The following is a 23382-nucleotide window of genomic DNA, read 5'->3' on the forward strand; positions in this document are numbered from 1 at the left end:
CGTGCGACTCGTAATCTGAGGGTCGCGGTTCACATCCCTATCGCACCAAACATGCTCGCCCTTTCAGCCGTGGGGGCGTTATAATGTGACGATCAATCCCACTATTCGTTAGTAAAATAGTAGCCCAAGAGTTGGCGGTGGGTGGTGATGACTAGCTGCCTTCCCTCTAGTCTTACATTGCTAAATTAGGAACGGCTAGCACAGATAGCCCTCGAGTAGCTTTGTGCGAAATTCAAAAACAAACAAACATTTGTATAAATGTTTAACTTGCTTTAATATATTATATTAAAACAAGTGGACTGTGAACTAATTATATATAGTTGAAAATTATCGCCAAGTCATAGACATCTAATACAAAGAATCCGGTCCATATATACATAAAATCTGATAATATAGCTGTCGTACTGACTTTTATTTCAAACCACAGCTACACATCTAATGTCAAGTACAAAAGCCTACATTTCTCTGCAGGCCATCGTAAAGAATTAATGAAAAAGTACCTTTTTTTTTTTCTCTCTCTCTGAATAATACAACATTTTCTGAAGACTTACAATCATGGTTCTCCTAAAACAGGGTACCTCTTATAATGTTGAGGTCACTACTTCTAATGTTAAGGACACCCATTATAATGTTGAGGAGACCTTTTCTAATGTGGAATGCACCTCTCACTACTGGGTTGACACGCAAAACTGAGGTCTTGATGTGAAAGTTTCGCGACTTAGAGAAAAGAAAAAGACACAGAGTCGATGATACAATAAACAAAATAAATATTTATCTTTACTTAGATTTAAAAGAAAACAGTTAAAAAAACAATAATTTAAGTAAACGAACACTTGATCAACAAATAAAAAGAGGAACCCAAAATAAAATTCTAACGTTATAGTGATCAAACATAAAAGGGTAAAAACTGGGTTTCGATACCCGCAGCGGGAAGACCATAAAAGTTTTTTTGTAGCTTCACAAAGAAGCAGGCAACCAATCATAAAAAAGAAAAACCTCAATATCGCACCCTAGCTTATATATCTGAAACCTAAACTGTAGCCCCACGTGGTACCATAATGACAAATCCAAAGGCTTAATTATAAATATAAAAGCACAACGCTAAAGACTAAGGTCGATATACGTGACGGACACAATATAAACAGCCTACTGTGCAGCTCTGTGCCTCAAAACAACCAACCTGGAACACAACTCCAAATAGTTGGTTGATTACATTCATACGAGCACATTTCGCAACATCTCTACTTTTATGTTATTTATTTATTGTTACTTTCATTAACCTTATTGGTTGTACTAATTATTGTATATCATTACTTTTTATTTGCATTTATTGTTTAGCATTATACTTTTATTTATAAAAAAAAAAAAACTTTTGTATTATTAGCTTAATATATATACACACAGGACTTACCTAAATCTCCTTAGCTGGTCTAAACCTTGTGAGATATTATTGGAATTACTGTCAAAAATTATCGTTTACAGCAAGGGTGCATTTTAATCTTTATAAGTACAAACACAATAAAAGTATATCTAATTAGCTGTATTACTGGCTAGGTTGACTTTGAATTTCGCTGTAAGTGGGTAGATGAGTACAAACAGAAGTTGATTTTATTCTCAGGCACTTATGGGGTTGTTAACCTACAAAACTGGTTGTCTAAACTAACACACACCAACGAGAAACTTGTCTAGTTGGAGTTGCAAATAAAGAAGAAATAAATACAAGCACTCGAAAAAATATGTAAACTATGGAAGTATATTACCCGATACATACACCAAAAATATTTTATTCCCAAAGATTCGTTTATCGTATAAATATATGGGTTATTCGAACCACTAATATATAAACAAATATCATAACCCAGCCTGGTGTAACGTTAAGGCACCTGACTCGCAACCTGACGGTCGGAGGTTCGAACCCTCATCACCGAACCCGCTCTCTCTTTCACTCTTGCGGGCGTTAGAATGTGATAGTAAATCCTACTGTTATTCGTTGTTAAACGCATAGCCAAATCTCTGCTAAATTAAGGATGGCTAGCGCCGATAACCATTGTGTTACTTTGTATTACTACCTATTAAAGGTTATTTTATGAACTATGAATCATGTATAAAAATGTAACCATTTATTTCATTTATGTAGAAGTGGTTGGAAAGGAAGATATAATAATCTTTAGTATGTAAAATTCAGTTCTTGTTTTTAGCGTTGCTTAAAGTTTAATAACTGCTTTTCGAAAACCACTTTTCTTGCTGTTTCTCCTTAGTTCCAGTAAAATATTTTAAAGTGTATAGTATCTTTGATTTTATGATCAATAAATAACACCTGCCTCTAGCAGATGATTTTGAATCCGTTAACAGGTGAGTCACCTCCTCACCCCCACGGCCTGTTCCTGATAAACAATCCTACTGCGCTTGCGCTTTCTAATGGAACGTCTTACGTGAAAGAAATCAAATTAGTGCTAACTACTTCTCGGAGAAAATACCTTTACTGTTTCGTATAGAACTATTTGATTGGTTGCTCTAACGTTCATTGCTATAGTATTCCTCATACCAATAACATTCTAAAAAACAGCTTCTTTGATACAGGAATTATTTTAATGATAAATTAAAACAAGCGTAATAACGAGAAGTATTTATTAGACGTTTCGGAATCGACAAAATTCTATCATCAGGTTTACAAAACAAACAAACAGTATTTGTAATTACAGCAGAAATAAACAATTCGAATATACAAAATAACGAGAGAAAATGAAAATTGAGGCACAAGTAAAATAGTTAATAAGGTTTAAATCCAGTGAAGACTGGATTCCACCCCTAAAGAACACAGCCTTCACTGGATTTAAACCTATATTAACTATTTCACTTGACTGGATTTCGTCCCGAAATAAGTCTTCACTTTGTGTTTAACTATATATGGTGGGCAGAGTACAGATAGCCTATTGCGAAGTTCTGCGCTTAACTACAAATCAAAACTATAATTACGAGAAATGAAATTTTAATTTTTAACGTAATTATTTAAACATTTTTTAATGTTAAATTAGAAAAAAAAACAGCATTTCTTCATAATGACGAGAAACCCATTTGAAGTATAATTTTATTCTCAAATCGGCTAGTATGGGTATTTACACTCTAATTACAATAAAGTACAAAACAACGGTTCGATCTTCAGGTTAACCTCTTTGTCAATACCCATACTAGCCGTTTTTACAATACAACATTTCTTATTTATTTGATGAGAAACTAACGTTAAAATTATGTGTTTACCTTTGTGACCGACCCTGAACTGAATATTGTTTTAAAAGCTTTCAGTCTTGTCACAAATATTTTAATAATACCTTCGAAAGTTGTTTACACTTGTTTCGAAACCCCCTTTTCACCGTGTGGTTAAGTTACATTTGAAATCTCTGAGGAGCTATATTTGGTATATATAACAAGGTCACAGTGGTTATTCTCGGATACAACATCAGTCAATAAACCCATTTTTCTATCACTGCTTAATGGGTTACTATGTCAAGGCCCTACTCCAAAAATAGAAAGGACAAATATTTGGCGCCAAGCTTGACAATTTCAACTAAAATATTTAGACTGTTGTTTCTATCCACTCATGAAACGTGTGTATTGCAAACTGTTATATCTACTGTGTTACAGTACAGTAATATACGTAAACAATATGCATACCTACTGTGTTATGTCGTCTAATTAGGACAATCCTTAAATAGCTCTTCAAGAATAGTGTTTACAAAAGTAAATGTATGTATATCTTTTAAACACATTTCGGTGCTCAATGTTCACGTGCCATGCTTTTAGATCTGTGTTTATCTGTTAGGATGTTGATAGTGTGTTTACTCACCGAAACGTTGTTTACATATCCTTTATTAAAACAGATTTATGATTTTAAATTAATGGTATTAATTGATAATGTTAGTGTTCCAGTACTGAATAATACTTTCCAAATAATTATAATCATTTGCTTAGAAATTATCATTATAAACTTCAAATCAGAATAAGTTGATTACACAGAAAATTAGATTAAGACAGTTTTCGAGCCTCACTACACCGTTACAACCTACGTTCTATGTCCGGTCGTGCTCTTTCTGACGGACTGTGCATCTTGCTAATAATCCAAAAATATATTTTTCAATGCAAAAGCTTCAGTCTGAAGACTATCATGTCCAAAGGACACCACTCCTTCCTGTATGGTTTCTCTACTGTATCTAGTGTACAATAAAAATAGTTTACAAACGCCAGTTTTAACTGTCAGATAGCACAAAGATCAACAGACATGACCGGATAGTATTTGTATGAAATAGTATGAATACCTGTTTCATTTTCCAGTTACGTGACATATGTGATCTTTAAACAAATATGTCATAGAATTAACTTCTGTGCACGTGACTTATGTCGCTTTTCAAGATGAAGCTCCTTCTTAATTATGTGGCGTACTGTTGCCCGGTGAGTCTAGATAGCTTTTGTCACTGAACTTTTAGTTCGAAGGTTCTTACACGTTACAAAAGCATCGTACATTACTTAACCATGTCTGAAATATGGCTTGTTGCAGGTCTCTTTCTAGACGGTTCTGGTGCTTCAGTTACAGCTATATTTCCAACGTTGTTCAGTACAAGCGATATTATTTTGTTTGAATGTAATCGTATAATCTGAGTGTACGAAAATTTTGCATCGGAAACAGCTTTTATATACTATACCAAAAATTATCAATTTTCAAAGGTAGCACATTACTCATGAAAGTATAAAATATCCGAATATAGTTTTTATGCATTCCGTTTCACCGCAACTTTATATAAATAGTTTGAGAAGCAAAATGTTCTCAATTATGCGTTAAATATATTCTAACCTATAATTAGCCCAAATGAGCATATTTCTTTAGCGTGATCAGAGACGCAAGCTAAAACCCACACCTCTTATATGGGTATTCAACATAGAAATATGTAAATATATAATTAGAACGTAATTACTGGCTTCAGAAAATGTCACCTAACAAAATCGGTCACAATATCTTTGCTCTAAAACACGTCACATCCGCTAGACATCATAATTTAATTGTAGCAGTTTCCGGGACTTGTCACGGACTTCAACTGCAGTAGTGCTAACAATGTACGTCACGTTAATTACAATATAGTCTAATACTGAGAAGCGTTTGTAAAACTTATTTAAATTCACTAACACCTAATAAATCAAACAGGTTTATATTCAAATTTAAGTTTTCTGATTCACTTATCTTAAAGTTCACTATATTGTCCCATATAAATGTTTAGTTGCTTTATATATATATATATATTATAATACTCAAACTTTAGGTTTAATGTGAATGCACCCGTAACATACCCGACTCATTAAGGTTATTACGAGCCATGGTACTTACGTATTACGTTAGAACAATTGTAAGCTATTCACACCTCTCCCTTCTTGATGAACCAGCGGAAAGTTTACTAAAATTCGCGGTAGGACAGAATAGATAACCCAGTGTGGCCTTGCGCTAAAACAAACAATAATGCATCACATACAATCACAGATTCAAAGTTTTATTATTTTGCTTTCGAAATTTCGCGCAATGCTACTCGAGGGCTATTTGCGCTAACCATCTCTATTTTAGAAATAATAGACTAAAGAGAACACAGCTGGTCAACTTCATCCCCCAACCCTCGGAATACTCTTTTACCAACAAAAACTAAGATTGACTATTACATCATAACTCCATCACAACTGAGAGGATGTTGTTGTTTGTAATTAAGCACAAACCTACACAATGGGCTATCTGTGCTTTGCCCACCATGGGTATCGAAACCTAGATTCTAACGTTGTAAGTTTGCATACATACCGCTGTGCCACTGAGAGGGGGCAACTGAAAAGATGAAAATGTTCGGTAACGGGATTTGAACTCGCTTCCCAGAGATGGAGACTCGAGCTACCTAACCACCAGACAATGCTAGGTTTGTTTAGTGACTGAGTTCAAGTGGCCAATATGACAACACAGACAGCGATTTTCGTTACAAGAAAATGGTTTTAAAAACTATTTGGTACAAATCATATTTGTGTAAACGTCAAAGCTGCTGGAATGAAGAGTTATATTGGTAGGTTTGTTTGTTTGTTGGAATTTCGCACAAAGCTACTCGAGAGCTATCTGTGCTAGCCGTCCCTAATTTAGCAGTGTAAGACTAGAGGGAAGGCAACTAGTCATCACCACCCACCGCCAACTCTTGGGCTACTCTTTTACCAACGAATAGTGGGATTGATAGTCACATTATAACGTCCCCACGGCTGAAATGGCGAGCATGTTTGGCGCGACGGGGATGAAAACCCGCGACCCTCAGATTATGAGTCGCACGTCTTAACACGCTTGGCCATGCCGGGCCTATATTGATAGGAATCTGAGTGCACGAAACAACATCTCTAAACTTATATCTAAAGTCAAAATAGATTAGTACTTGTTCTGTATCCACGAAAATTAAAATATGTGAATCAGAGGTTTTTAATAATAATTAGGCTAAACTCCAATAGGATGTCTTTCCTTTTCAGTTTATTTTTAGTTAGTTTTCACATAAGATACATCAATGTATCAATATAAACTAACAAACGATAAATATTTGATATCGTCATATCATTATAAACCTATCAATAATAAACTGTTCTATATCAATATACCAATAAAAATCTGTCAATGATAAACTGTTCTACATCAATATACCAATATAAATCTATCAATGATAAACTGTCCTCTATCAACATATCAGTATAAATCTATAAAGAACAAACTGTTCTATATCAACATACCAATATAAACCTATCACATGTTAAAGTAAAACTAAATGTGAGGCGTTATGATATATCTAGCAAGAATAAGATTATGCTGTTATGATATCAGTGTACATCTAGCAAGGCTTGGTGTTATAATACCAGTGAACATCTAGCAAGGCTTGGTGTTATGATGTCAGTGTACATCTAGTACGAGTAGAACCGTATTATGATACTACTAAGTAGCAGTCGAGAGTTGTGATTTTCTGATGTCGATACGAACAAAAATAACGTATCATATCACAACCAGGCTTGAAACTGTAGTCTTCTTCAGTTGAATGAACTATGACCCATCGTGTATTACACTAAATACATCTGTGCTTATGTCCGCATCTCAGAAACAGATACTTTTACTGGTGCTTCGTGAAAAAATATAGTTCGTTTGTTTTGAATTTCGAGCAAAGCTTCACGAGGGCTATCTGGGCTAGCTGTCCCTAATTTAGTAGTGTAAGACTAAAGGGAGGGCAGCTAGTCATACCACCCACCGCCAACTCTTGGGCTACTTTTTTACCAACGAGAAATGGGATTGACCGTCACATTATAATGACCCCACGGCTGAAAGGGCAAACATATTTGGTGTGAAGGGGATTCGAACCTGCAACTCTCAGAATACGAGTCAAGCGCCGTATCCATCTGGCCATACCGTGCCTTAAAAAAAAAGTGTATTTCATTGTCTATATAGCACCATCATATTTCATTGCTTCGTGAAAAAAAACTCGTTTCTTTCCATTTTATAGTGTTCAAAGTGAGGGTATTTTATCAAATTTGTTCTCAATTCTTAAAGTGATCTTGGTATTATAATATTAATAAAACACATGTGTTTAAGTAGGAATAACGTTAATAAAACAAGTGTGTTTGAGAAGATATAACATTGATGAAATATGTGTGAGTAGAAATAATATTAATGTATATACGTAACACATACATGTATTTGTATGTACGTAGGTATGTGTGTGTATATATATGCATCTATGTATCTATCTGTGTAACTATTTATATTATGTATATATAATGTAATCACTCCATTCCTTGCGAGGAATAGTTTTTCATTACACCATATAAAGATTTCTTTAATTAACCAACTTACTCTTTATTACTAATTTATTAAAGATATATATGTGAACAAAAATTAACCGTAAACCTTAAGTGTGAATCCTCATAAAATATATTTATTTTAAATACGTTCTACGCAGAAATTCCTCGCATGATCTCATAATACGTACAAAATACAGTAAAACCTAAGGCAGAATCGCACGGGACCGCGTACAATTTCCGGCTTAGATAATATTCCGTTTGTGAATAAAGTCATTATACTGTTCATGCTATAGTTATTAGAATAATAACAAAAACAGACATTCAAAATATACATAAGTACACAAAATCTTAATCAAATTTATTTTAAGGAAGTGTCCAGTTTCAAATGTTGCACTTTTTTAATTGGCTTTTTCATGAAGTTTATTTTCCCCCCTTTCATTTTTGCATACAATTTGATAGCGTTAATACAACTCAACACTTGTGATGAAGTAGGAATTTCTTTTCATCACTATCTTTTCCATCCATCTTCTAAATTTCTCACACTGTTAACATCTTGCGATTCTACTATAGATTTTAAATCGATTTCATCAGTTTCTGTTAAAGCATTACTTTCAACGTTCACAAAACTTTTCATGTTCACAGAATCATCTGCATCAATCTTCTCAATCAGAGTTTGGATTTCACTAGAATCGTCATAACAAACAACTTTTAAAAAAGTGAGGGTATTTAGTAGCTTCTTTTTAAAATGAGGTTATTAAGTAAATTTCCCTAAATTTTAAAATTAGGGAAGATAAGCATTTATTTTTTCGTCAGAATTATTTAAAGAGTAGAATTTTGCACTTAAAAGATAAATATATTTCTACAAATCATGAATCTAACTTAACTGCAAAAACAATGACGGCAGAAAGAAGAACAGAATATATTTAACGAATACTTATTGTAACAAAATGTCCGAGAATTTATTAACATCTAAACAAATTATTCATTAAAAAGAATTTATTAATATTCATAGAAATTAATATTTAATCAAAAACATTTTATCCTCCTTACTCAAGTTCTAATCCTACTTGTTGATAGATGAGGTACATGAAAGATAGTTTTCTGAAACAACGCAGGTTCGCCATATAGGGGGGCCTTTTATAAGAGAAATCTTAAAATAATGCTGCAAAATTTTGATATTTCCGGCGTGTACAGGTTTCCGCCCTATGCAGGTTCCGGCTTAGACAGGTTTTACTGTACGTACTATTATAATAAAGCCATTGTACGTAATGAAATCCACACATAAAGTTATATTACCTAACGTATTCTAGCTTATCGCTGATGGCTGCCTCTACACTTCCTTTGATTTTTTTTATAAGTTATGCAAAAAAAAATTAACGCCACCTAACGGAACCTATAACGGGATTAAAGTTTGCTATTTTCCCCTCCAACGTGCACAGAAAATGCGGTTGGCCTTCATTATACCACTACATGACAGCTTAGATAAAGTTTTTATTTACTGTGGTTCTCACCATCTGTATTAACTTGAGACTTCTGTTTTTATTCTACGAATTTCGATACTCATTTTTCCTAGCGATTCTTTATTGTTTTACAATTTTATTTTATCAGTTGGCACTGACTTTTGTTACCAGATTTGCCCGAGTAACACTTCCAAACTAGTCATTAAAACAGCAACGCCCCCTGACATAATTAACCGTGACGATTTCATTTCTAAAGAAACTTCCAGAATGATTTTTGGTTCTACCTTTTAAAAAACTATAAACTGTATATACTATTGCGTGTGTTTTCTAAATGGGCCAAGATCACTACTTCACATGTGACTTTTACATTTGTGACTTTCCAAAGAAAAACGACATGTACAAAGGTCAGGTAGAAAATAGTACATATTATAGTATCAAACGTTAAAAACTGTTGAAGTAAATGAAACAGTAAGCCTAATTTTACAAAACAAATCACGCTAGGCTTTGCGTGTTTTGTTAATAAGAATCACGCTAGACTGCACGTGTTTTGTTGTTGTCTCCATATTCCCCTAAATCGGTCTATTACAAATTTTAACCTCAACTATGCACATGTAGTATATTAGATTTTTTTTTCTTTCATAAATCATTCCTCAGATGGCATTTGTTCAAGACTAGAATCAGGCACCTGGGATAGGTGATGATTGCATCCAAATTGTTATAATAAATCTTTTTACCACGCAGTCTAGGCTGATTTTTATTAAACATTTAATTTATATTGGTTTTGTTGCTTTGTCAGCTTTTGGCGTTAAACAGCCTAACATTAACTATTTAATTTCTTTGAAACATAATTATGTGCATTTGATATTTTAATAGCTGTAATAAACAATGTATTATCTAAATTTATGTCGAGTCACATAAGCAGTTTGGAGATGTGAAATTGACAACTGATACTATTGGAGAAATCTCACATTTTATCCTTCATAATGAATATTTTTGTTTTAACAACAAACTATATATCTAACTAAGTGGTGTCTCCATGTCTAATAAAGTTTCTGTGATTTATACTGTAATATTTATACACATTTTTAAAACAACGGCAATTGAAGTGACTTCAATATACCAGCACCGCCCTGATCTCTTGACTATGGAACCATGGTGTTCCTCCTTTAATCCAATTTTTAAATCTCTTAAGTTCCATAGACCCTAACATCCAATTCACCCTGAATCACACGAATTACAAGAGAAACATAGATTTTACTGACTTTATCTTAAGGATCGACAAAAGCAATGGTATACAATCCACCTTGTGTTATCTTAAGGATCCACAGTAACAATAATATTCAATCTACCTTGTGTTATCTTAAATACCGACAATAACAATAATATACAGTCTACCTTGTGTTATCTTAAGGATCGACAATAACAATAATATACAATCTACCTTGTGTCGCCTTAAGGATCAACAATAACACTAATATACAATCTACCCTGTATTACCTAAAGGATCGACAATAATAATAATATACAATCTACCTTGTGTTAATTTAATTGTCGATAATAACAATAATATACAATCTACCTTGTGTTAATTTAATTGTCGATAATAACAATAATATACAATCTACCTTGTGTTAATTTAATTGTCGATAATAACAATAATATACATCTACATTGCGTTACCTAAAGGATAGACAACGACAATACTGTACAACTTACCTTGTGTGACCTTAAGGATCAACAATGATAATAATATACAATCTATCTTGTGTTACTTTAAAGATAGACAATAACAATAATATAAATCTACATTGTGTTCTCTTAAATATCGACAATAACAGAAATATAAAATCTACCTTGTGTTACCTTAAGGGTCGACAATAACAATAATATATAATCAGCCTTGTGTTACCTTAAGGATCGATAATAATAATAATGTACAATCTACCTTGTGTTAATTTAAGGGTCGAAAATAACAACAACATAAATTTACATTGTGTTACCTTAAGGATAAACAATGACAATAATATACAATTTACACTGGATAACCTTAAGGATTGTCAATAACAATAATATAAATCTACACTGTGTTTTCTTAAATATCGACAATAACAATGATATACAATCTACCTTGTGTTATCTTAAGGATCGACAGTAACAATAATATACAATATACCTTGTGTTATCTTAAGGATCGACAATAACAATAATATACAATCTAATTTGTATTACCTTAAGGATCGACAATAACAAAAATATACAATTTACATTGTGTTATCATAAGGATCAATAACAATAATATACAATCTACCTCGGGTTACTTTAAAGATCGACAATAACAATAATATAAATCTACATTGTGTTCTCTTAAATACCGACAACAACAATAATATACAATATGCCTTGTGTCACCTTAAGAATCAACAATAACACTAATGTACAATCTACCCTGTATTACCTAAAGGATCGACAATAATAATAATATAAAATCTACACTGTGTTATCTTAAGTTTGGACAATAACAGTAATATATAATCAACCTTGTGTTACCTTAAGAGTTGACAACAACAATAATATACAATATGCCTTGTGTCACCTTAAGAATCAACAATAACACTAATGTACAATCTACCCTGTATTACCTTAAGGATCGACAATAATAATAATAATATACAATCTACCTTGTGTTAATTTAAGGGTCGACAATAACAATAATAAAGATCTACATTGTGTTACCTAAAGGATAGACAATGACAATAATATACAATTTATATTGTGTTACCTTAAGGATCAACAATAACAATAATATACAATCTACCTTGTGTTACTTTAAAGATAGACAATAATAATAATATAAATCTACCTTGGGTTACCTTAAGGATCGACAATAACAATAACATACAATCTACCTTCTGTTACTTTAAAGATAGACAATAACAATAATATACAATCTATATTGTGTTACCTTAAGTATCAACAATAACAATAATATACAATCTACGCTATTTTAGAAACCAATGAAAAACCTCTCTTTCTTAACGTAATCTCCCATCATCTCAAAGCTTCCAAAAGAAGGTGTAATTATCAGAGAATTAAATAGAATTGATCGCAACTGTGTAGTGAAAGAACAACACTTGTTATGAACTAAGAATATTCGTTTTGTGCAACGAATATTCACCTTGTAACATTGAGTAAACTTTTCAAGAATTGTGATGCTTGAATATTAGCACCATACTTCCCACATAAAAAGAAACAAAACAGTTTGTTTGTTTTGGAATTTCGCACAAAGCTACACGCGGGCTATCTGTGCTAGCCGTCCCTAATTTAGCAGTGTAAGGCTAGAGGGAAGGCAACTAGTCATCACCACCCACCGCCAACTCTTGGGCTACTCTTTTACCAACGAATAGTGGGATTGACCGTCACATTATACACCCCCACGGCTGGGAGGGCGAGCATGTTTAGCGCGACGCGGGCGCGAACCCGCGACCCTCGGATTACGAGTCGCACGCCTTACGCGCTTGGCCATGCCAGGCCAAAACAAAACAGAAATAAATGTCCAAAATATAACACAAAAATGTTATTTTATAAGAACTCTAATTGAAGAAAATAAAAACTATAATCAGGAAACCTGAACTGCCGATTAATGTTATAGAACGGTCAGGTTCAACCAGAAAAGGCCAATTTTCAAAATATCACATCACTGCCCTACTTCGCAATAAAGCCAACTATCACATAAAAACGTGTTTGCATTTTAAATATGAGTGTACTCTCTTCAATATTGTGCACCAGTGTACATGTACCATCAGCCATCACACGTACACATGAGAAACCGGAATAACTTAATGCACAAGGACGCTCTTTATAAACAACAGCATGAAGAAAACACAGTTATAAACCCAAACCCAAACATCCCCAGCAACCAAACAGCAACCCTTATAGAATTCACTACCACCAAAACTAACTTTATATTCAATAACCAAAACTGTCTACAAATAAATGGCCTAAGTATGGGAAATCCCGTATCACCAGTTCTAGCCAACAATTTTATGACATAGATTGAATCTCAAGCGATCAATTCAGCCTTACACCCACCACTACATTGGTTCAGGCATGTTGACGATACAGTTGCTGAATTTGCCTCTATAGAGTGCACACTTAGTTTTTACAATCACGTTAACTCGATACACCCCAACATTAAGTTCACCTATGAACAAGAAAAACTAACAAATAGCATTTCTTAATCTCAAGATCAAAAGAACTGATACACAATTCAAAATAGAAATCCATAGAAGAATCACCCATATTTTACTATACATTCCTTGTGACTCAGCACATGCAAAAAAGCAAAAACTCAACATACTAAGAAACCAAATGAACACAGCCACAAGACTATATTCACCTGATAAAATTATTGATGAAATCAATAACATAAAACAACTCTTCATCAACATCAACAATTTCCTCAAAAAAACCGTGGAAAAAAATTATATGCACACACCTAGACCAACAACAAACAAACAACAATAAATCCCAAGATATAACAAACTACAAAACCTTATACTGATGCATATCATATGCTCCCGACATCAGCAAAAAAATAACCAACATTTGGAAAAAAACGTATAACAAAACATAACATTCCAGTAAAAACCAAACGTATTCAAAAACCAGGTACAAAACTAAAGTCTATACTATGTAAAAACTACACTGACAAACACAACACCAATATAATTTATAAAATACAATGCAACAACTGCCACGACTTCTATATTGGAGACACAAGTAATAAAATAGAAACTAGATTCAAAGAACTCAAGGAAACACCTTCACACTTTTTTGAACACTGCAAATCAAATAAACACAACATAACCATAGAAAACACCCAGATATTAAGTAGGGAAACAAATATAAACAAATGCAAAATCAAAGAAGCCCTACTTATACGGCAACTAAAACCTAAATTAAGCCAAAATAAAGGAACACCTTTATACCTATACTAATTAATAACCTAACATTCAACTGCAACGCCCCCTACAATTCCGTACCCGTATATACTCTCGTCCCTAAGACATGTGTCCGACAATGGTCACTTGCAAACTCTCTCTTTCTTAACCTAAAGATGACATAGGTAGGTCGAAACTTTGATCTTTCCTTATCAATACATGTGTCAATACCCATACCAGCCGTTCTGAGATACATTTTTATTTCAAGGGGGTTTCTCGTCATCAAAAACCAGTTATATACCATTTCTTAACTAATCAGAGACAAGTAACAACTAATTTGAAACCACTTTTCACCATAAAATGAAACCGCTATAAAACCGCCAAGTACATTGACAGAAAATTAAAAGAAATTATTGTCGTCGAACAACTACGACCAAAGATGAATAGGTATAAAAATTGCTCTAGTTTTAATTATTTTATTTTTTTATCTTATTTTTTTATCATCCCGTTGATAGAACTTTTGTTTACTACAGGTAGCAGTTAATTACGTCAACAATAAGCACGTTATGCATTCGATTAGAATCTACTATCTGAATCATTTAGGCTTTGGACGGTCAGGTTCGGTTTCTCTTTTTAATGAAAAACCCTGAAGGAGCTTGTAAAGCGAAATGTTGAGTGGTTTGGTTTGTTTTGAATTTCGCGCAAAGCTACACAAGCCGTCCCTTATGTAGCAGTGTAAGACTATAGGGAAGGTTGCCACTCATCACCATCCACCACCAACTATAGGGCTACTCTTTTACCAACAAATAGTGGGATTGATCGTCACATTATAATGCTCCCATAGCTGAAAGAGCGAGCATGTTTGGTGTGACGGATATTCGAACCCGTGACCCTTGGTTTACGAGTCGAGTGCCTCAACCATCTGGCCACACCGGACTGATGCTGAGTGCCCTAATAAAGCGAAATAACGAAGTTTAGTGTTTTAAAGTTGTTTATTTCTAGCTTTACATTATTTGTTTTTGTAATACTGGATTCTATAGGTCAAAGTTGGCAATTCCAGCAAATAATAGTTTCTGTTTCTCAGAAAAGGCCCTAGGTACGCTTCATATGCTTATTACGCAAACTACATTAACTGTAAAGAAACCAACAAATCCAATTTTTTCTGTAAATGCCAATGTGGCCCGACATGACCAGATGGTTAGGACGCTTAACTCACAATCTGAGTAGCGGGTTCAAATCCCCGTCATATCAAGTACGCTCTTCCTTTCAGCCATTGAAGCGTTATAATGTAACAGTAAATCCCACTATTCGTTGGTAAAAGAGTAACTCAAGAGTTACAACACTAAAATATGACGAAGTTATCGCTACTAAGCTCAACATTTGTTAGAAACAACGTAACTATGAAAGATTGCATTTTTGAGGGTATTTTGATGCACATATGAACTTTTTGATTGGTTGAAGTTAAGCACTGAGCTACGCGATGGGCTCTGCTCCCGATGGGTTTCGCAACCTGGTTTCTATTGTTAGAAGTCCTTAGACATGCCGCTGTGCCACTAGGGATAACAAGTTTTTGACATCAAATTGTTTATGATTGTTCAAATTCTCAGCGTGACTTGAACGGATCTCGTTTATATGTATTTGAACTGAAATGGTTTCGTATTTATTACGATTACTCTCAAAATTGCATAGTGCGGCATGTAGTAACGATTTTCTTTAAGGCAACTAATGTTGTGTGTCAGATAAATAATTGTTTTTAAGGCAACTAATGTTCTGTGTCAGATAAATCATTGTTTTTAATCACTTTTTTTATACAGTATTGACTGTAAAGGTCACAGAAGTGCTTTACCCAGAAGAAGACCTGTCAACTGCTGCAGCAGAAGTTGTAGAAGTTAAAAGAGCGTTACCAACAGTAACCGTTCGCGGGTTTTTGAATTTTAGAACTACGGTTGACAACACTGTCATTGTGTTTACACCAGCCAATTCTGGAACAAAGAGTTCCCCTTCTCTTACCCATCCCCCCTCCCCATCCTCGACTACGACACCTAATAATGCAGAGAACTCGAAAATTCAAGACTTGGGCTACTCTGATAGCCCACAGATTTTAAAAGCAGACCACGATCTAGAAAACGCAGTTAGAGATTCTTATGACCCCAAACCTATTCGTAATGTAATTCGCTCCACTTCTGGGACCTCTAAGAAGTTGCACTTGTCTACCAGCACGCAAACAGCACCAACTGTTGCACAGCAACGCACTCCCGTCTTGCCACAGTATCCCACAGGCCTGGTAACCGTGGTAACGGGAAAAAATGTGCACGATGGAACAACGATTTTTCAAGAAACAAGTGTAATCGGGACTTATATTGATGGTAAATATGCGCAGATTCTGAAGAGCTCTTCCAAAATAGGCATTCCTCTAACCACCACTTCCAGCCGTTCGACTAGTACTCGCATTAATATAAAACCTTCCCCATCAAAGGCGATGCAGTTTACAACTAGTCGTGCAACGTTAGCAGGTAACAGCAAAGATAGACCAATCTTGTCCAACTCAAAGCAGCAGACGTCAACGATAGCAATTCCACTAGATCGCCGTGTTGAACAAAGACAAAACATTGTCGACCGAAAAAAAGACGAAGGTATTGTTAGCAATGCTGTTCTGCAGTCTTCCTTCAAGCCTGTAGAAAATGGTCAACAGTGGTCAAGCAACCCCACACAATCACTGGACGCTGGACGCACAAGCACCTCGAGAAGACTAAGATTTCGCCCTCGTCCAACCACATCTAAGTCTTCAAATGAAGAGAATACTCTACTAAAATTACGAAGTCTGAGAAGACCAATAGAAAGGTTTCGATATGTACCTCGACAAAAAAATACTCACACGGTAAGAGACATGGTGTTTACGAATATATATCATTGCTATAGCTATAGTAAGAAATGAGTCAAATTCTTTATTTAGCGATTGAGTAATAAACCTTTGAGGTTAAATAGACTAATAATAAATACTGCACGTTGTTCTTAACTTTTAAAGAAAGATGCAAAAATATTGGAAAATATACACTCCTTTCATATTCCCAGGTTCAACTGAATCGGTTCAAAGTTAGGCTGAGGAATCGTTCTAATGACCACCAGGAGAAGGATGAGCTGGAAACAGAGACAGAAAACGTAGAAGAGGACGATGTTGTTGGTGTTATTTCTGAACATTCTTTGATTTCAGTGGACCCATCACGTGTGATTAATGAAATGACTACTATTACTAGTGAGGTCACGTTACACGTGGGCCGCCGAAAGTCCGTACGAACCTTAACTATCACAACTACTGTTCAACGCACGCTCGAACCTTCTGAATTGATACCCATTGGACTAACTGACAACTCGAAGGTAGACAATGACTTCCTGCCATCACTCAGTTCATCTTATCACGTGATTTCACGAACCTATTCTACAACTGAGCACACATGGCGCACCTCGTTGGTTCCTATTGAAGATGGAGAGACTAAAATCATGCACACAGTTACTGAGAGTTTCATCATACGGAAGATGATCACGGCCTATCGCACCGTACCAGCTGATGACCTCTTACTAAATGAAACTTTGGAATCAGAATTGGAAATTCCTTTCGGTGACGATTCGGAAGATGATCTAAGAGACGAAACGTTTGTATCCCAGTCATCAGTCCAACAAGAAACGTCACTTCAGAAGTCCAACTTGGATCCCTCAATGTTGTCACTCTCAAGTCCAGGAAGCCTCCCCCTTCAAATTGCCAATCCACTGCTGTCACTAGGAGCTGCTCTAAACAGAAACCCTCTTGCTGCTGTATACTTAGGCCTACAACAGCTGAACCGTCAGGCAACTCTGTATTCCACTGTTACCAAAACGACGTCTTACGTAACTACTGCTACTGTGTACAGCACAAAGGTGGTTAGATTCTACAATGGTCGGAACACTCATTCACGGACACTGTCCGAATCTCTCTCCACTACAGTTCGTACGGTTACAACGCATAGTACCACCTTACAACCCATAATCAACACCCAAGCATCTCAGTTACAACAGCAGTTGCAGGACTTGATTCGTACCCAACTCCAACCACCTGGTCCACCACAATACAGCACGGTAACTTCATCGTACACGACTGTTACCATGGCTACTAGTACAAGCACACACATATACACACTCACTTACAACGCCTTCAGCACGAAATATCGCACCGTTACTAGCACCAGTTTGTATCTAACCACCATTTCAACTTACAGCACCTCGGAAGTGCCAATTCTTGCCACAACCCCACCTGGTAGTGGTTACCAATTTTATGGATAGACTCTTGAATCCCGTTTTTCGTAGCTGTTCGAAATAATTTGACTTTGAAGACGCTACGTGTCAACAATCATGACAATGTTCCAGATGTTGCACGGGTAGTATAGTTAACCATTTCACTGACTTTCACAAAACTATTTTAAACAGTGATTAATACCCCACATCGTGACTTCAAGTTTTTGAAGACGGGACGAAAATAGTTGGTTAACAATGTACATCTTATTGCATATCACAAAATATTCCAGAAATAGTTAAATTGATAGATATGTATATGTCAAGTAATAATTAGATAACTGTTACTTTTATAACACATATTATCTTTCCTCAAACAAATGCATGATTCTCAGCATCATATGTAAAATCTTGAATGATATATAGAGGTCTTAGGTAGTAATTACACGTTATATTACGAGTGTTTCTGTAGCAATTATTTATATTTTAGGAAGACAGAAACATGACTATTTCTGCGAAGACAAGTTTTGAACAGGGATTTGTTTTTATCTTTAATTTGTTTAAAATTTTGTTTCGTGCTGTTAGGTTTTAGTGACTTTTTATGTAAAGTTAAACTTAAGATTAAAGCAATTGTTAATAAAAATTGTATTTTTATTTTCATACTAACTCTGGCCTCCTAGTGTCTGAATTTACAGTATCCCAACTCGATCTTGTGGTACTCTTTATGAAAGTATCCAAGTTATTAAGTTGCTTTAAATATCGCTTATCTTTTGATTTTATCATACGTTTTCAATCATGATATATTTTCACTGTTGTGAACAAGTCTAATAATTATGAGTTTTTCCAGTATTTATATTTGGATTTCAGCAATTTATACCTGTACAATAAAAATAATTGTAACAATCGTTCACTCAAAATGTAAAAACCTCAGATAACATTTTAATATATAAGCACCAATTACATTAGGTAACCCAGATTTTGCGCGGGATTTTCACAATATATTTTCACTCTTATGGAAGAGAAACTTCCAATTTAAAGAAAAGCAGAATGTATGTATGTTGAGTGTTCACCAAACGTTTCTTGTGATTTGAAATCATTAATGTTAAATAAATATGTTTACAATATTGAATCATGTGTTTTAAGATTGAAATTCGTGTTTTCTGTGGACAAAATCTATCATCATTGTTTTCTTTCTTATTTACGATTCTCGTAAGGAATACATTTTAAAGCTGTTTCTACTGACTTAGCTTCACAGTCAATGATATATTTACCAACGTGATGAAACTATCTCCAACAGTCCAAATTTTCGTTACACAGGAAATACATAAATGCATAATTTCGAGAAGACAGGTTATAAAGAAAGCAGTAATCACCCAGCACTACTCTTGGATCGCTCTTGTCTGACTGAATAGTCATTTATCCTTCGTCCCGAAAGAGCGGAGCGCGTTTTTGCAACAACGGAACACAAACCAAGAACCTTCAGGTGCGCACACTTCACACACACACACTAATCATTCTTCTTTTTCTTGGTCACTTGTAAAAGACTGCCAAAAACAAAGTTTTACCTGGCTAAAGGAATTTAAAACTCTTCTAAATCTTAGACAATATAATGTGTCTCTTCATTTCTATAACAATTCACTATTAGTTTCCATAAATTATGAAACACGTTTGAAACACAACATACTTGATCTTAAAAATGTCTTATGTTAAGGGATGCTGTGTTAGTTGTTATTAATACTCACAGATTAAATTTTATGATTTCTATAGAACTTTTGTTACATTGATAAGTTTGTTTTAGCTTTTACAAATACATTAAATATATTAAAAGCTGGGTTCAGTTTTATTTGGTAAATACTTCTGAGTAGAGGTAGTTGGTAGTAAACAAGATAGAGGTTATTTGTACTTTATTGTTTTTTGTTTGTATTTCTTAATGACGTGGAAAATCGCTGTAGATTCGAGCAGCATAGCACTGTAGGCGACTTGTTGGTCCCTATATATATCTAGTTCAGGGTGAATTCCCAACCATTAGCGTGTTTTTATTTTTTGTTTGTGTTTTTTCTTATTTCTTACTTGGCAATTTCAAATAATCTCTGGTCAAGTCTGGGGGAAAAAGAAAAATGCGTATCTGAGCGCCACCTGTTGCATTCGAAGCTAAGCTTTCAGATTAGAGAGGAACGTTTAAAATATAAAAAAAATTACTATCACGTTTTCTGTTTCACGTCTACTACAGTACAATGCTCCCATGAATATAAGAACTGAATAAGTTCATACACCTCTACTTGTAAGGAGTGTTCGTATATGTAAAAGAAAAACCTCGCACACAGAGGTTAGGACAGAAACAAAAACTATACTCGAAGTCAGTATTCTTACTATGAAAGTAAATGCGGTCGGTCAGGAAGGAATGTTTCCAAGGGCGACGTAGGACCTGGAACTCATAAAGCGATGTTAAACCTACAAGAATATCACTTGCTGACATTGGATATTTATCTCTTCTCTCAAGGATAGTTGGCTTGTTCTGTTCACGTGTTTAATTTTACATGTAGATGTCTTATTTCACAGTAATATTGCGAGACATCGGTGAAAATCAAGGATGTATTGAGAAACAAGTGTGTCTGTTGTTTTTTTGGTTGACGACTAATGTGGATTTTGAATTAAAACATAATCTAATGTTATTGTGGATGGTGGCTCTGTATCAAATAGTCTCTATAGTCGGACTGAAGGAGCTTCGAACTCAAGAAACTAGCAAATACAAACATGAGATATATAGATGTAGAAAGCTTAAAAGGGCGTTCTTTTTCGATAACGGAGTTTAAGGCCTTGTTGGTTTGTAGACCTGGGAAGGTAAGATGTACTCTAGACCTTTTCCTCCTAATGGGGCAGGAGTCAGTTTGGTCATTTGTTGAATTTAGCGCTAAGCTACTCGAGGGCTGTCTGCGCTAATCGTCCCTAATTTAGTACTGTAAGACTAGAAGGATAGCAACTAGTTACTATCACCCATCTTAAACAGGTGGGGTACTCTTAGCAAAGAGTACTGGGATTAACCGTACCGTTATAACAAAACCAGGGCTCTAGCCACCCGATCATGCCAGACCTTGAATCATATTTATTGGAGGCCATGAATCGTATGATACCTTCAGGTAAGAACAGTATTAGATATTTACAAATGGAAATTAGAAGTAATTTAATAATTCAGAACCAAAATGTATTAAAATACCTGTTAATTTGTTTGTTTGTTTGTTGTTGTTGTTTTTTAATTAAAGACCAAGGCCTAACTTTCCTTATCAAAACAAAACAACAATACTAAAGATTCGTACAACAACGTCATGTACAAATCAACCAATAAGCTTCAAATTTCTCAGCGTTCACTTACTCGGAAATTACCTTGCTGGTTATAATAACATATCGAACCGGTTAAACGGCATTCCTTCACTGAATATTAATTTTCTAATTTAAAATCCAAGCTACAGTGTCAGAAGAACGAGTAACCGTACGTAACGTTTCACTCTTTGCTAGGCCTACAGATGACTTGAACACCTTACCTGTCAATATCGCGTTATACTTTTTCTTTTATCTGTAACAATATACCGTGTTAGTTTACAGTATTTCACACATATATTTCCAGATGGTAAATATTTTTCCACCCTTTTTTAAGATAATATTAAGTTTGTTTGTTGTTAAGTACAAAGCCACACAAAGGGCTAGCTCTGCAGATACAACGGTGTGCCACTTGGGGTCGCTAATATTAAGACATTTGATTAATTTATACAAAACCAATATTACACTTTTGTTTTTAATATAATTAAATATATTTTTTTAAATTAACTATAGCTCATTCTTTACAAGTTATAGCTTTATAAAGGAATATCATAATTTGTAAATTAAACATTTATTTGTTTATTTATTGAAGTTCGAGTGAAACTATTAGGGAGGTATCTGCGCTTGCTGACCTTAATTTGAAAGTGATTGACCAGCGGGAAAGCAGTTAATCAACGTCACCCATTGTCAACTCTTGGAAGATCATTTACCAACGAATAACGGGATTGACCGAAACGTGATAATTCTCCCACTTCTAAAAGGACAAACTCGGAGGGTTTTCGAATCCACGACCCCACAGATTGCAAGTCGGATGCCTTAGCCATCGAGTTATGCTAGACCACGTTAATCAATGGTAACCTCAACTTCTATCTTTTGAAATCAAATATATATAAAATAATTGTAGGATTACACGATTAATGAACTATTTCTTGGCAACTTTAAACAGTTTGGAAGTGTACGAAAACAATAGCTTGTATGCTCAAACTGTACAAAAAATAATCATACAAATATATAATGAAAATAATAATATAAAAATTATTAGAAATAATTGTGTAACAAAAATATTCAAACGGTGCTGCCCTTTAATGGTTCAGCATATATCTACAGACTTACAACGCTAAAAACCGGGTTTCGTTACTCGTGGTGGGCACAGCACAGATGTCCTATTGTGTAGCTTTGTGCTTAACTTCAACAAACTACAAAATAAGTAATTGCTATTTCATCATGTAAGGTTATAAATTGAATTTCAGGTTTGAGTTGTTTTATTATTTAATTACTTGACAATCTCGTTAAAAGATTTTCTGCCAGGAATTACTAACAGTTTTAGTTCTTTCGTGACACATTGGTGTCGCATTTTATCCTTTCCCAAAATATTCAACGTCTCTCCAACTTTTATTTTATTTTATGAATTCCTTAAAGTCCATAGAACTATACTCCTAATAGTTAGCCAGATGGATTATTAACAACTTTACCAGTCCTGTTAAATTATTTAGTTTACTGTAAAATAAGAACGCGTACTTTAAATATAAATAGGTGTGTGTGGGGAACTGACATGGTCAAGTGGT

The 23382-nt window shown here is 34.5% G+C and overlaps 1 protein-coding gene and 1 long non-coding RNA gene across 3 annotated transcripts in view; both read left to right on the forward strand.

Annotated features, from left to right (window-relative positions):
- The window catches only part of LOC143225314 (uncharacterized), a 39695-nt gene extending 20530 nt beyond the window's left edge, over window positions 1-19165 (forward strand). The window contains exons 2-3 of the mRNA XM_076454464.1: window positions 16054-17117; window positions 17312-19165. Coding sequence (XP_076310579.1) covers window positions 16054-17117; window positions 17312-18553 — 2306 coding nt within the window. The 3' untranslated portion in view covers window positions 18554-19165. The remainder of the gene's footprint in view (window positions 1-16053; window positions 17118-17311) is intronic.
- A 2815-nt stretch (window positions 19166-21980) lies between these two features.
- Window positions 21981-23382, forward strand: part of LOC143225316 (uncharacterized) — a 59705-nt gene continuing 58303 nt past the window's right edge. For both annotated transcript variants that reach the window (XR_013013791.1, XR_013013790.1), the window contains exons 1-2: window positions 21981-22127; window positions 22410-22670. This is a non-coding gene — a long non-coding RNA (uncharacterized LOC143225316). The remainder of the gene's footprint in view (window positions 22128-22409; window positions 22671-23382) is intronic.

Source organism: Tachypleus tridentatus, chromosome 9 (assembly GCF_004210375.1).
Source record: "Tachypleus tridentatus isolate NWPU-2018 chromosome 9, ASM421037v1, whole genome shotgun sequence".
In the NCBI taxonomy this organism is placed as follows: domain Eukaryota; kingdom Metazoa; phylum Arthropoda; class Merostomata; order Xiphosura; family Limulidae; genus Tachypleus; species Tachypleus tridentatus.